The sequence below is a fragment of the Penaeus monodon genome, chromosome 26, assembly GCF_015228065.2.
Source record: "Penaeus monodon isolate SGIC_2016 chromosome 26, NSTDA_Pmon_1, whole genome shotgun sequence".
In the NCBI taxonomy this organism is placed as follows: domain Eukaryota; kingdom Metazoa; phylum Arthropoda; class Malacostraca; order Decapoda; family Penaeidae; genus Penaeus; species Penaeus monodon.
In genome coordinates this window covers 39,052,372-39,065,998 of record NC_051411.1, presented here as the reverse complement: position 1 = coordinate 39,065,998, position 13,627 = coordinate 39,052,372, and the positions used below count along the sequence as shown (strand labels likewise).

General features: G+C 40.3%; 2 protein-coding genes across 2 annotated transcripts in view; one reads left to right on the top strand and one right to left on the bottom strand.

Moving 5' to 3' along the window:
- Nucleotides 1-2,086: 2,086 nt before the first annotated feature.
- On the bottom strand, nt 2,087-8,877 carry LOC119589695 (G patch domain-containing protein 4-like). The gene is made up of 7 exons (XM_037938280.1): nt 8,827-8,877; nt 8,576-8,629; nt 8,347-8,356; nt 7,997-8,160; nt 7,624-7,664; nt 3,248-3,493; nt 2,087-2,979 (listed from the first exon to the last, which is right to left on the bottom strand). Exons 1-7 carry the CDS (start codon nt 8,875-8,877, stop codon nt 2,658-2,660), a joined length of 888 nt encoding a protein of 295 aa, XP_037794208.1. The 3' UTR covers nt 2,087-2,657.
- Nucleotides 8,878-12,912: 4,035 nt separating this feature from the next.
- The window catches only part of LOC119589694 (aliphatic nitrilase-like), a 1,448-nt gene continuing 733 nt past the window's right edge, over nt 12,913-13,627 (top strand). Inside the window, exons 1-2 of the mRNA XM_037938278.1 lie at nt 12,913-13,027; nt 13,069-13,609. Of these exons, the coding sequence (XP_037794206.1) occupies nt 12,913-13,027; nt 13,069-13,609 (656 nt within the window). The remainder of the gene's footprint in view (nt 13,028-13,068; nt 13,610-13,627) is intronic.

The following is a 13,627-nucleotide window of genomic DNA, read 5'->3' as shown; positions in this document are numbered from 1 at the left end:
TACGACGGTAGTGTGGTGGTGAGGGTGGTGTTAAAAGGGGGAGTTAGGGGAGTAGGGAGCACTGATAAAGTATTGCTGCCCCCTGTTCCCTTGCTCGTTGTTGCCATGGAGGGGGCTTAAGAGTCGGACTGAGGCCCAGTGTAGGGATCACCCCTGCCTTGGACCTTGGGCTTTTGTTTCCTCTTCCCTCTCTTCCCCTTCTGTCCACTTATCCTGATTGATAAATTTTACCCTCCTTGTCACAGTACTTTTCTTATGCTGTGACCTTTTGATGTCTGGCACATATGATTTTTTGATTGACCGTTCTCAATCCACAAACCTCGCCTTGAGGGGAGGGGAGATTGCAATCAAGCCCCGCTATTACTACATTTTAATGATTGTTAACAAAAATGCTAGCCATCAAGGTCATATAGCACTATGGTAAATTATAGTAGCAAAATGGGTTAGGAATTAGTCAATGATAAGGTTAAAGTATTGCTATATTTTGAACACTGCCAATGACCTAATGATGTTGTAACCAAAAAATTTTCAAAACATTAAAGCTAGGCAAAACCCAAAGGGAGGTGCATGACTGAGCATGGTCGTTAAAACAAATGTACTAAACATGAAAGGTCATTCAGCACTATGGTAAAGTAATGTGGTGAAAAGAGTAAAAATGAACAATTGTTTTGTGTCAAAGGTTGTATAATGGTTTAGGATAGTATGGAATGAGAATGGGAGAGCAAATGTAGTACAGCAAGAATTTGTAATACAGGAAGTAGTTAACAGCACTGAGCAAATAGATGAAATGGATGGGGTGGGGGGCTAGGAGATAGACTGAGGCCCAATGTATGGGATCACCCCTGGCTTAGACCTCAGCCCTCAACTCCACTGATTTTGCAAGGTCTTTTCTTCTCATTTCCTTTTCTTCATTCCCTTGTTCCATCCACTTATCCTAATCATTAAACTCATTTTTTCTGTTCTCACCACAATACATTATCATAATGCTCTCTACTCCCTTAACTCCTTCCCCTTCTAACAGTCTTTTACCCTGTACCATGTAATACCCTCTAGTACTGTTCATCTGTAACTTTACCCTAGTCATTAATTCATTCCTACCCTTTTTGCAACTCTACTTTACCATAGCACTTCCTTACCTGACACTATGGGCAACTGTTAACCCTTTGCCAACGGGTGGCATGTACGTACATGCCATGGCATGGCTGGACTATCTGCCGGGGGCATGTACGTGCATGCCATGGTGTATGTATGGACATGCCATGATTTTTTTTTAGTTACAATCATGGCAAAATAATATTTTTCTGCCACTGAAAATGTGATTAAAGTAATTTTTAACACTCATTTTTACTATACAAAAAAAAAAAAAAACACACACACACCTACAATTTCAACTCCATGATACCACACACTGCTTATTTTATTCAGACTATAGAGCGAATAATGATCAACTATGTAGTCTATATAACAACAAAAATACCCTTCAGTCTTGATTTATCAAGAAATATGGCAAATAGAGACTTTAGAAAATAATGATAACTGAAAATACAACATATGCTCATAGTATCATGAAGAAATGGCAAGGGATGCTGGTATTTGGCATGAGCGGTTGCGCATGCTAGGGTGACGATATAAGCCCCAGGCAGCAGGGCCTGGGCCACTATGAATACTACCTGTTGGGAAAAGGTTGAAGTAACGTCACGAGCAAGAAATCAGAGGAAACGACTTGTTTACTGAGTAGTTTGTCTGCCGTGTGCCTGGTGATAATGCCCAAATGTGTGGACAGGCCTTTAATGTGTATGGGCACTTTGCTGGTTTACCTGCAGACTATGCAGAACACATCAATTAGCGATTTACTCAATTGTTTGCAAACTGCTCATTCGTGTGAACAAGATTTAAGAATTACTCCACGCAAACTAATTAAAATCCAAAGCATACCTAGCAAAAAACATTCCTTACAATGTAAAAAATATATCAGCAAATCTATACTTTATCAACTAACCCCCCCTCAAAAAAAAAAAAAGACCCCAAAGCAGGGTATGAAAAGGAATGCATTTATAAACTTATACTTTGACAATAAAACTTCTAATGGGATGTGGATCTAAATTTTATTCTAATGATGAGGCTTGTATATGTGTGATAAATGAATGATACCTTAATGTGAAAAGAAATGGTTAATGTTATTCATGAAATCTGTGCTTTGCAAAATACAATCAGTACTTCTAATGATTTTATTAAAAAAGCCCAATAATTTCTTGTTATATTTTGTTACTCTACATTTCTTTCTTTCTTTCTCTTCTTCTTTTTTGGTTTATTACTTTCTTCTCTATTACTTAATTCTTGGTCTTCACTTAATTCTCTATGATGTTTCTTTTTCTTCTTTTTCTTTGTCTTTTTTTCATCTTCACTGCTTTGAACTTTTGCATTTACTTCTGCTTGCATATTTTCTTTCTCATAGAAATTTGGTTCCTCTTCAGGATCTCTCTGGACATACTTTGATTTTTTGTGCTTCTTTTTCACCTGAATGTCTGTGATGATTTCCGCAACTGGAGGGCATTCTTCATTCTGTCTACCTTTATCATGTTTTTTCTTCTTTTTTGGTTTTGTGAGTTCCCTCGGCTTCCTCTTCTGGTATGCTACTTACGGTCTCATCCATCCCATCATTTTTCTGAGGGGTCTTTGTCTTTGCTCTTTTTCTTTTTCTTCTTTTTCCCTTCTGCTCCTTCACCAACTGCAGCAAGTGATACATCTTCCTCTGGAACTTCCACCTCTTCTGTGACGAGTGATTCTTCCATCTGTGTATCCATCTTTGATTTTTTCTTCTTCTTTTTCTTCTTCTTCTCTTCCTGACTGTTTGACATTTCTCTGTCAGCAGTCTGGTGTGGTTCTTCTTCTGTGTTTTTCCACTTTTCCATCAGCTTTTGCTCTTGCTCTTGCACTCTTGCTAATTTGGCTGACATGCTCAGGCCATGACGTGCTCCTCTGTTAAAGAAAATAAATGTAATGATGTTGAAAAGAGATATCAAAATATACAGCCAGACTCGGTACACTTGATTTGTTCAACAAAACTCATTATCAAGAATAATGTATTTGAAATGTCAATGTAAATACTAATATATACATGATATACTAAGATGTGTAACAATGTTGATAATGCAAGAAAATTAACTCATTTGTACTGTCAGTGAAACATTATCTCCTCTCATATTTACTTGATGAAACATTCATATCACCTCTAATATCAACTTACTTGTGCGCTGTACGACCTCCACAGAGCTTAAACAACTCCTCATCTGTAAGTTTGTGGGACAAATCACGTTCTACAGATTCATCTGAATCACTGTCTGAATCTTTCAATATTTCTGATTTATGTAGAGTCCCACCCTGCAAGAGGCAAACATACACACTATTATGCACTGAATTTCTAAGCAATAGAAACAATACTAAGAACAGATAGAGATTAATATAAGCACAGGTGGGCTGAGGGAGAGGGAGACTGAGAATGCACCATTTGTTTTTTAAATTTAAATTTTCCCCCCCCCCCCCCAAAAAAAAAAAAAAAGTGCTACATCACAAAAAAATTTTATAAAAAAAAGCATAAAATGGGGAAAAATAGGCATAGTTTTGGGGCTTATGCATCAAAAACCTTTCTCATGATGGTTTTAAATTTGTCTAAGCATGGTAAAAAGGGCAATCAGGAAGGGGGTGAGGGTAATTCAAATAGAATCATTTGAAACATAAATTTTGCAATATTGAGGTGATAAATTTATCAACTTTGGTAGACCATAAATCAAATCATGATAAAGCTCAATTAAAAAAAGGGGAAAAATCACTTTTTTGTTAACAATTTTCTGGGAAATCCCCAAGAAATAAAAGGGAAAACTTTTTAGAGTGAATTGGGATATGGAAAATGCTCAAGAGCATCTTGTTTTAAAAAAGTTTTTTTTTATTCTTATTGTTTGTATTTTATAGGTGATAAAAACATAATGTAATAAAATAATAACAGTATAAAAAAAGGGATTGCAGAAATAGAGGGGGGCACAAAGGGCCCTAACAACTGTTCCCCTGGTGGCTCACATTTTGGCCCCCCCCCAACCCCGCCCTTTTGTCGTGGGGGGGCTTAGGGGCGGAGATGGGACCCAATGAGGGGGAACCCCCCAACCCTTTGGGGGACTCACCCTCGACCAACTAATTTTGCAGGGCTTTTTTTTCCCTTTCCCCACCTTCGTTTCGTCCCTTTCACCAAACCCCTTCTACACCCACCTCCTAAGGGTGAGACCCTGCGAAAGGATAAAAGGCGATTTTGTCCCATCCTGAACGGCCTGAGGGACCCATGGCCGTTTTCCCCCCCTAAAATTGTTATCGCCCTTACCCCTCGGGGGACCCTGAGGGTGGACTTCTTTATCCCAACATAATCCAGGTTCCCATGGCCAGCAATAAAAACTTATCCCCATTTAGGGGCAATGGGCTTCCCCCCTTTATCAAATAGCCCCAACGATGTAAACCCACCCTTCCCGACCCCAGGCTCTCCTTTGACCACGGCCCCGCACTGCAACAACTACCCCCTCATAATGCTATATACATTTCCAACAATCAACCCTTAAGAAACATTTCCACTCTCCCAGCATGCCAACTTCATCCCCTCCCCCCACAACCCCCAAACTCAACCCCCCCATCCCCCCTTTTTAAATCCCTTCAGCCTTATTGCCCACCCCCCAAATAACACTCCTCCCCAACCCTACCCCATCGTCACGCCCCCCCCTTCGCTACCCCTATCACTAAAACAATATTGAATACCCTCTTCCGAGCCAAAGGGGCCGATTTTTCGTGATCCCTCCCACAGCTCCCTACTCTGACAACCCCCTTCTCTCCAAACAATGTCTCCAAAAAAAAGTGGGAAAAGTTTTTCCGTAGCCCCCCGACCGCTCCCTTTGTCCGTAACACCGAAACCAAGCATAGCTTTAAAAAAAACTAACAGACATATTGGAAAACCCACCCTTTGCAAAACCCCCTAAAACCCTCAATATTGCAGGGGAACATTTTAATCTCCCCAAAAATTGCCAATTATGACAAAGTTTGGTCGATTGTGGAGAAACCTACTTGCCTGTCTCACAGACTTGATGCAACTCAGACAATGCTCCTCCTTCCCCCCCGAGTAATCGAAAGAAACCCCCTAACTAGCCCAAAAATTTCCTTCCGAACAAAACCTTCCCTTTTAAATCTTTTATGGGGGAGAATCCCCCCCTTTCGTCCAACAACCTCCTCCACGTCAGGCCCAAAAATTTTTGGCGTCTAGGACACCCAGCCAAATTTCCCTTCCACGCCGATGCCCCCTATTTCCCAACCTGGGCCCTACCCGTTAACGCCCTGCCAACCGCACAGTGCCAAATTGGCGGCCCCCAAAAGTATTTTTAGGGGCTGTCCCCCCTACAAATTTTAGTCTGAGGTAGCAACTCCAGATTCAACTTGGACTACACTACGTGAAAGCCCGCAAAAAGCCCCGTCGCGTGTTTTTCCTTACTCTTACCCATAATACTGCTCATTCTAAACCCAAATTCTCCTAAACCCACCCCCCAAAATCTAACCCCCCTCTTCTACTCCCCTTCCCCCGTCAAACTCTTTTTCCCTCTAAATCCAAAACTCCATCTCATACAGTATTCAATCACCCCCCACAAACCCCCACCTTCCCCCCCCCTCCCGACTACCCGTAAAAAGACAAAAAAAGTTCCCCCCCCTTTCCCCTACCACACAAACACCTCACCTTCCCTTTTTCCTTTGTTGAGACACCGTCCTCTCTTCCCCCCCTCACAGAAACCTAATCCCCCCAAAAATCCCAAACCAACTCAGAAGAAGAAACCCTTGAAAATATTTAAGATTACCTAAAAAAACTGACACTCAACCTCCCAAAACTTACAATCTTTTCTCCTTTCCCCCTCCCAAATAACTGCTGATACCTCCTCTCCCAAGATTCCCCCTACACCCTATCCTCCCACCCCCTCCCAAAACACCCATCCCCCCCCACCCCAACCCCGCCCCATTATCCCCCCCACCATCCCCCCTATCCTTCCCCTCCCTCCCGGATACACACGTGAATCCCTTTTTTCACAAGTATCCCCTTTCCCCATCCCTAATACCCCTCCTAGAAACACCAAAATCCCACCCCTCCCATCTCAACCTCTCAGTCCTTTTCCCCCCCTCTAACTGCTTCCCCCCCAAAAAAGTAAAAATAACTATCCTTCTTTGGAATTTCGCGGTTTTCCGTCCCACGACCGACCTTTGTCATATCCTTTTCCCCTTTAGCCATCTATTGTTGCCTTTAAGAGACCTTTCTAACACATCCTCCAATACCCCAATTATTTATGTCCTTTTCCCCACTTCCCTTTTGTCCATCCTACTTAATCAAAAAAACCTTATTACACCTCCCTTTTTAAACCAATGTCCCTTTCACAGTGTAATGTCCCCTTTTAATCCACAATCCCATTTTCGTGCCCACTTTGAAAAAAACCCGTACCTTGCTTTTTCCCCCCTCTATCCCCTTTAACCCACCTCCCAACCCATCGACTCCTTTTAAAATCCACATTTCTGCTTTAACAAATATTCTCTTTTTCCCAAAAGTACATATCCCTTTATCAAAACTAAAACCTTTCCACACCCCCCTAACCCTTTCACTCACCAATTCCTTTTGCTTTAAAAACTAAACATACTCAACCACCTTCCAAACATTAACTATATCTACTGACCTTTAAAGTCTACCCAAAATTTTCTTGCTTTTTAAACCCTTAACCTTTACATTGTGGAACTATCTCGGTAAATAAACTTCACAGAACTAAAAGCAGTGGCGTCCCTGCACCCGCTCAGTGGGTTACACAATATATAAAATATTTGACATTTAATGTAAAAAAGTTTTTCTTCTATTATTATTTGTTGTAATTTTGCAGAAATAATTTTAAAAACTTTCCTACTACTTTTTAATCCCCTTTTTTCCCAAATTTAAAAACTGAAATTTGATGACCCCAAAGAAGAAAACATATGGAATCAAACCATTCTTAAAGAAGTAGTTATAAAATGTTTAAAAAATATCTTACCTTTAAAAACCTTTTACTATTATCTTGTGAAGTTTTTTGCTCACTTGTAGTCTTTTTCCTGATGATTCCACTGACCCTTCTTGGGAAAAAAAAAGGTTTTATTTTTTGAGCAAACAAAAAAAACCTATAAATAACTGCATTCAGTAAAAAACCCCTTTAAACTTATATGCCCCCAAGTAAATGGGAAAATACTCACACTCACCCTCAACTGACTCTTTCTTTCTCCTCCTTTCCCTTTTAAAAAAAACAAAAAAACAAACAACAAAACACACACCACTCCTAGGCATGGTTGGGGAGCATAAACACTGTCTGTCTGTCTGTCTGTCTGTCTGTCTGTCTGTCTGTCTGTCTGTCTGTCTGTCTGTCTGTCTGTCTGTCTGTCTGTCTGTCTGTCTGTCTGTCTCTGTCTCTGTCTCTGTCTCTCACTCTCTCGCATTCTTTCTCTCACCCTCACTCTCACTCTTGCTCTCACAAAAGAAGAAGACGAAGAAAAAGAAGAAGAAAAAAAAAGGGGAAGAAGACATGGACACTTAGCATGTACCTTACATTAGTATAGTTGGCTGAATACTGAACTCTTTTTGCCTATAGAGTGAATTATATTGGCAGATAATTTATTTCCATGTTGTAAATGTCATCAGATTTACAGATTTGTGATTTGCTTCTTATTACTTATAATTACTTACATTTCCTACCATCTTTTGACAAAAAATATTAAAACAATTCACAATACATGTATGATTTGAAAAAACATTAATAAATAAATAAATTAATTAATTAACAAATAACTAGACAAATAAAAATGCCCTTTAAAAGCAAAGCTGCATCTTAAACACTGGCAAACAAAGAAATGCTTTGGCACTGAGATAACACTACAACCACTCCAATATTCACTGCAATTACACATTTAAATTTACCTTATCATCAACTGACATATTCTTAGCAGCTTTGTTGAACACATGGTCCCACCAGTGGAATTTGAACTCTTCTCCAACATCATGCCCAATTCCAGTGTTATCGAACTTTAGTTTAACTTTCAATGGTTCTGTATTTCCCTTCTCTTCTTTTCCCAATCCTTTTCCTGTAAAGAACAAATAATGCATATAAGTGATATCATCCAGATGCAATGCACACAACCTGCTGGTGGGCTTGTGACTGATGCCAATTACACTTTTTTTTTTACTTCTTCAGACTTTTACAGTTTCAAAGTATTGTCTATCATTGTTTTCTCTGCCTTTCATAAATTCAAATGTTGATCTATCATAACTTCTAGCCCACTAAGAATATGTGTAAAAACATCATCATGGTTAATGTTACTAAAAGGAATGCATAGAGATTGAAGGAAATGGACACTACCATCATATAGAGCATAAAAATTAGAAACAACACAGCTACAGCTGCTGTGACCCCATATTTACTGTGAAATGATGAAAATATCTGTTGCATTCACCGTTCAGAGACTAAGTCCACAACAAATAAACCTTGGTCTGCAATACCCTTACACAGCCAGAGTTCTTAGTGTTGCATTTCTTGTATGTTAGCATGAAGTGCTATAAATGGGGGACATAGGGGGGTTGCCCCAGTCTAGAGAATAATTAAGGGAAGGAATGGTTAGGTTTGGATTTTTGGTTCACATGATACCCTTGTTTTGGGACTTCATCTCTAGAGTGTGGTCAGTCTCTGTGACAAAATACCACCATCGTATCCAGTTTTATTAACCCTTCACCACCAGGTAGCATGTACATACATGCCAAGGCATGCCTGGACAATATTCCAGGGGACAGTGTAAACATGCCATTATGTGCCATCCAGTACAATCATGCCGTGCAGGGCTATGCCAACACAATCGCCTGGTGGCGGGGCCCTAGATCATTATGAATACACCCTGGGAGGGGGGGCTTTCGTATTCCACTGAATTTTTGTATTCCGTATTCCTTTTGGAAACCACCAGCAGCATTGGTTAATGGTTAACAAACAATTTTCAATAGTAGGCTACTTTGATTCTGGGTCAGACTTAATTTCTGGCTTCTATACAGTGGTTGGGTAATCAAGCAATGCTCTGGTTTCCCGGGGCCCCTTAGGGGCTTCCGGTGAAGGTCCCCAAAACATCCACAATGTAGCCTTCTTTCTGGAAAGAAAAAAACCTCGGTCTATTGATTGTTTTACAATAGAAGCCTAAAAAAGATAATATAAGATATTCGTAAAAATACTACAGTAATCAAAGAAGAAAACAACATGAGAGGACTTCTGCATAAATCAAGCTCCTATAGGACTGAAATTGAAAACAATAAACAACAATTTTGAATCTACTGTGGACTTACTAATAGCAGTCAACTTCACAACACTCAAAAACACCCATAACCGATGCTCTCCGAATCTGCAATTCAAAAAAATACAAATACAATAATAAAATGGGTTACCTTCTTTTTCCAACCGTATTTCTCCAGCTGAGAGTGAGCAAAATCAGCGCCCGACCCCTTCATGGTGGACGACACCCAACATCCACGAGGGTTTGTTTGACGTTCGTGTAGCGGATTCGCGGATTCATAGCCGGGATTCATGCGAACGCGATGTCGAGTCAGATCGAAATTAAAAAGTTATCAACCCTATTTTCGCGATCTTCTAAACGTATTCTCGGTAACTTTCAACTTGGTGATAGAGTGTATATTTTCATTATATTTCAGTAACATGTAAAAAGGAAAACCTTTATATCAATTTCCACACGTAATTTTATATATATATATATATATTTATTATTATATATATATATATATATATATATATATATATATATATATATAAAATATATATATATATATGATATATACATATGTATATTTTATGTATATATATATAATATATATAATATATATGTATATATATGTAATATATATGTAATAATATATATATATATATATATATATATATATATATATATATATATATATATGTATATATATATGTATATATATATATATATATATAATATATATACACATATATATATATGTGTGTGTGTGTGTGGTGTGTGTGTGTGTGTGTGTGTGTGTGTGTGTGTGTGTGTGTGTGTGTGTGTGTGTGTGTGTGTGTGTTGTGTGTTGTATATATATATATATATATATATATATATATATATATATATATATATATATATATATAATATATACATACATATGCATATATACATTATAAATATACACACACACACACACACACACACACACACACACATACATATATATATATATATATATATATATATATATATATATATATATATATATATTATAAATATACATATATATGCATATATGCCCCCTCCCCCCACATATATATATATATATATATATATATATATATATATATATATATATATATATATATATATATATATATATTCGCACTATTTGCCGTTAATGTGGTAGCACTGGCAGGAGGACAGGGCCTTCTGCTATTGCCCTGAATTCCGAGCCAGAGCCCGGGGAAAGACACATAACAGGATCCGGGGGGTGGTCAACATGGTCTAGCAGATGGAGAGAACAGGTGCTATGTTGGACACTTTTGACTGTAGGAACGCACAGGCAGGCCTTTGCACTCGGTCACTTTCTAAAGGTCATGAGGGTGAGTCATAGATGGGCAGCTGTAGTGTAGATAGACCCAGAGACATCTTCGCTTAGTCTTGGCTTAGGGGGAAAAAATCAGTAATCCCCGTGCAGGATGGTGGGTTTATGCAAGAGAATAAGGGGGAAGGGGAGCCCGGCGTCGCCAATAATCTTCCGAAAGAGCTTCTTCTTTTTCATCTTTGTGTATAACTGGATACAGCTTCTAATAGCTTTGCTTGTCATATAAATGGCCTCCTCAATCACCCTCTGAAGTTCACAGCCAGCATGGTTTCTAACAAGGGGAAGGTGAGTGTTACAGCCTGTCTGACTAACTGCCACTGGAATAATGAGATGGTATATGCAAAAACTACCTCAAGCATAAGGTATTTATGGGACCATTGCAACGCTAATAAGGCAGTAACAGCTTGCCCTTAGCCTGTTTAAGGAGATCAGTCAACTGACCTGACAGAATTTGGTTCTGGCTGTCCATATTGCTAGAATAACAGTCCTAATGAGTATACTGCTAGCTGCGGGCAATGCACGAGCACATTAAGCTCCAGGTCTCCTAGCTCATAGGATGCCCCAAAACGGCAACCGCACAATTAGATGAAACCCCCTATCTTCTGTTCATTCATCCCTAGGAAGCTGTACTGTAGAGTGGCAAAGTCTCTGTAGAAGTAGAGCCAGCCCCAGGGCAGTCTTATATGAGGGTGAAACTCAGAACCCTGGACCACAAATAGGTTTCCACTATTGGTAAGTCACCTGGTCTGTGAATTACATGTTTTTTTTTTTCTAGTTCCAGTTGAGCAGTGGGACCCAGGTGCAGAGCCTTGCTTCTGTCCGTTTAAGCCGTTCGGTTGATTACCGCACATGGCGGGATGCACAAGTGTGTGACCAGTCGTGCCGTTCCCTCTCTCTTTATTCTCTCTCTAGCTCGAGCTGATTATGCATCAAAGTGCTCGTGCTGGCGTATGCACACACATGCATGCATGCATGGAGCAAGAGAGAGTGACTGAGTGAGAGACGGAGAGAGGAGAGAGGGGAGAAGGAGGAAAGAGAGAGAGAGAGAGAGAGAGAGAGAGAGAGAGAGAGAGAGAGAGAGAATGAGGGAGGGGGGGGGGGGTTGATAACTTTAACACAGTTTCATTGTAACTTCCCTGAAAAGATAACTCCTCTAGAAACTATTAATCTCATTATTCCAACCCACCTCGCTTATACCTACATTATCAATAAAATAAACAAAAACTATGAATCTGTCAATTTCTAAATATAATTTGTAAATATCTTTCATGAAATTAATACCAGAGCAGTGTTTATTGCACATAATATAGTCTCTCAAGCCTGAACATATTTACAGACTGGCAACCTTTTCCTCGTCTACAAGGTCTGCCTTCCCAGTAATAATAGCCAGTAGTGTGTATGTGTCAACGAGAGTTTCTTGAGGCACCGCTTGCTACCAAATATCAACAAAGAGAGAGTGGCCTTAGTGCAGGTAAATGAAAGGGGTCCTACTTGCTGAGTTCCTTAATGAAGGTAGTCAGCGGGGTCAAGGACGGGGTGGGGGGGAGCGGGAAACTTGCTGGGGACAGAGGTGGTTAAAATGTTAAATGTTAGGTATTGTTTACAGTGTGTGTCTGGTTTGATGTGTAATAAGATATAACTAAATCCGTCCTAATTCGTGTCTGAGGTATTTTGCGCAGCTGAATGGTGTAATCTCACGGGGAAAGTATTGTGTAAAGGATAATAGGTGCATGACGGAGATTATAGATAATCGAAACGTACATTACCTTGCTAGTTTTATATTTCCCAATTGTAAGAACACTCACTATGTGCTAATTTGCTTAAGATAAAGAGCAGGTTATAGGGAGTGATTGAATTGAGTCTGTTTTCGTCTAACTTATGAAAGGCAGGACCATACATATTTGCTTGCTTTACGGCGCTATGTTCATGTCTTTACGAAAAAATTTGAATTATATTTACAAAAAAACTATTAATATCAGTATTAAAGTCCGTTAGCCATACCATTTAAACAATAATTAACAAATGGAGACATCTCACTAGGTAAAAAAGGTTACATGCACTGAACTAAAAATTAAGTGACGAATATTTATTTTTTTTTTGCAACAGAGAGCAAGGGGAATGCGTTCAACGCCTTCGTGAGTATAAAGACACATCTAGGGTCTCTCAAATCCACAACCGACTGATTTAGCAACTAACAACTCCCGCAAAAAATGCCAAAAACAGTGATTGCCCCCCTGCAGATTGGGCAAGCCCAGACGGTTTCTGCATCCACCGTTGAAAACATTCTCAAATATGAACCTGAAAACATAGAGACTGGCTGCAAATGTTAGTCTTACCCGAAGCCTCCCCGGGAGGATACCCCAAAGGCTCTTCTTTCGGCACGAGGCTGGCTTCAGGACGCCTGAGGGCAGAGACGAGTTTTTCAAGTACGGAAGCAGGCGGGTGGACATCTCGGGCCCGAAGTGGACTCACTCTGCAAGCTGGCGAGGAGAAACGAAAGACCTTCATCGTCGTGGGCATCGTCGAACGGGGCGGCTCCACGCTGTACTGCACCGCCCTCTTCATCTCGGACCAGGGCGAGGTCGTCGCGAAGCACCGGAAAGTGCTTCCGACGGCCAGCGAGAGGCTGATCTGGGGCCGCGGCGACGCCTCCACTTTGCCCCTCGTCAAGACACCCGCCGGGCTGGCCGGAGCTGCCATATGCTGGGAGAACTACATGCCCTCCTACGCTACGCCATGTACGCCAAAGGCTTCAGATTTGGTGCGCGCCCACGGTGGACGAAAGGGACATCTGGCAGAGAGCATGAAGCACATATCCTACGAAGGACGGCACATTCCTGGTGAGCGCATGCCAGTACCAGCCTCCTCCCTCGGAAGAGATGATTGCAGCTTTGGGGCTCCCGGAGGGTCGGCCTATAATCCGAG

Coding starts and splice junctions, on each gene's coding strand:
- LOC119589695 (XM_037938280.1), bottom strand. CDS start 8,877: ATGGCATGTTTACACTGTCCCCTGGAATATTGTCCAGGCATGCCTTGG. Junction 3,494..7,623: donor GCCAACTATACTAATGTAAG/GTACATGCTAAG, acceptor GTGCATTCTCAG/TCTCCCTCTCCCTCAGCCCA. Junction 2,980..3,247: donor GGAGGTCGTACAGCGCACAA/GTAAGTTGATAT, acceptor TTTCTTTAACAG/AGGAGCACGTCATGGCCTGA.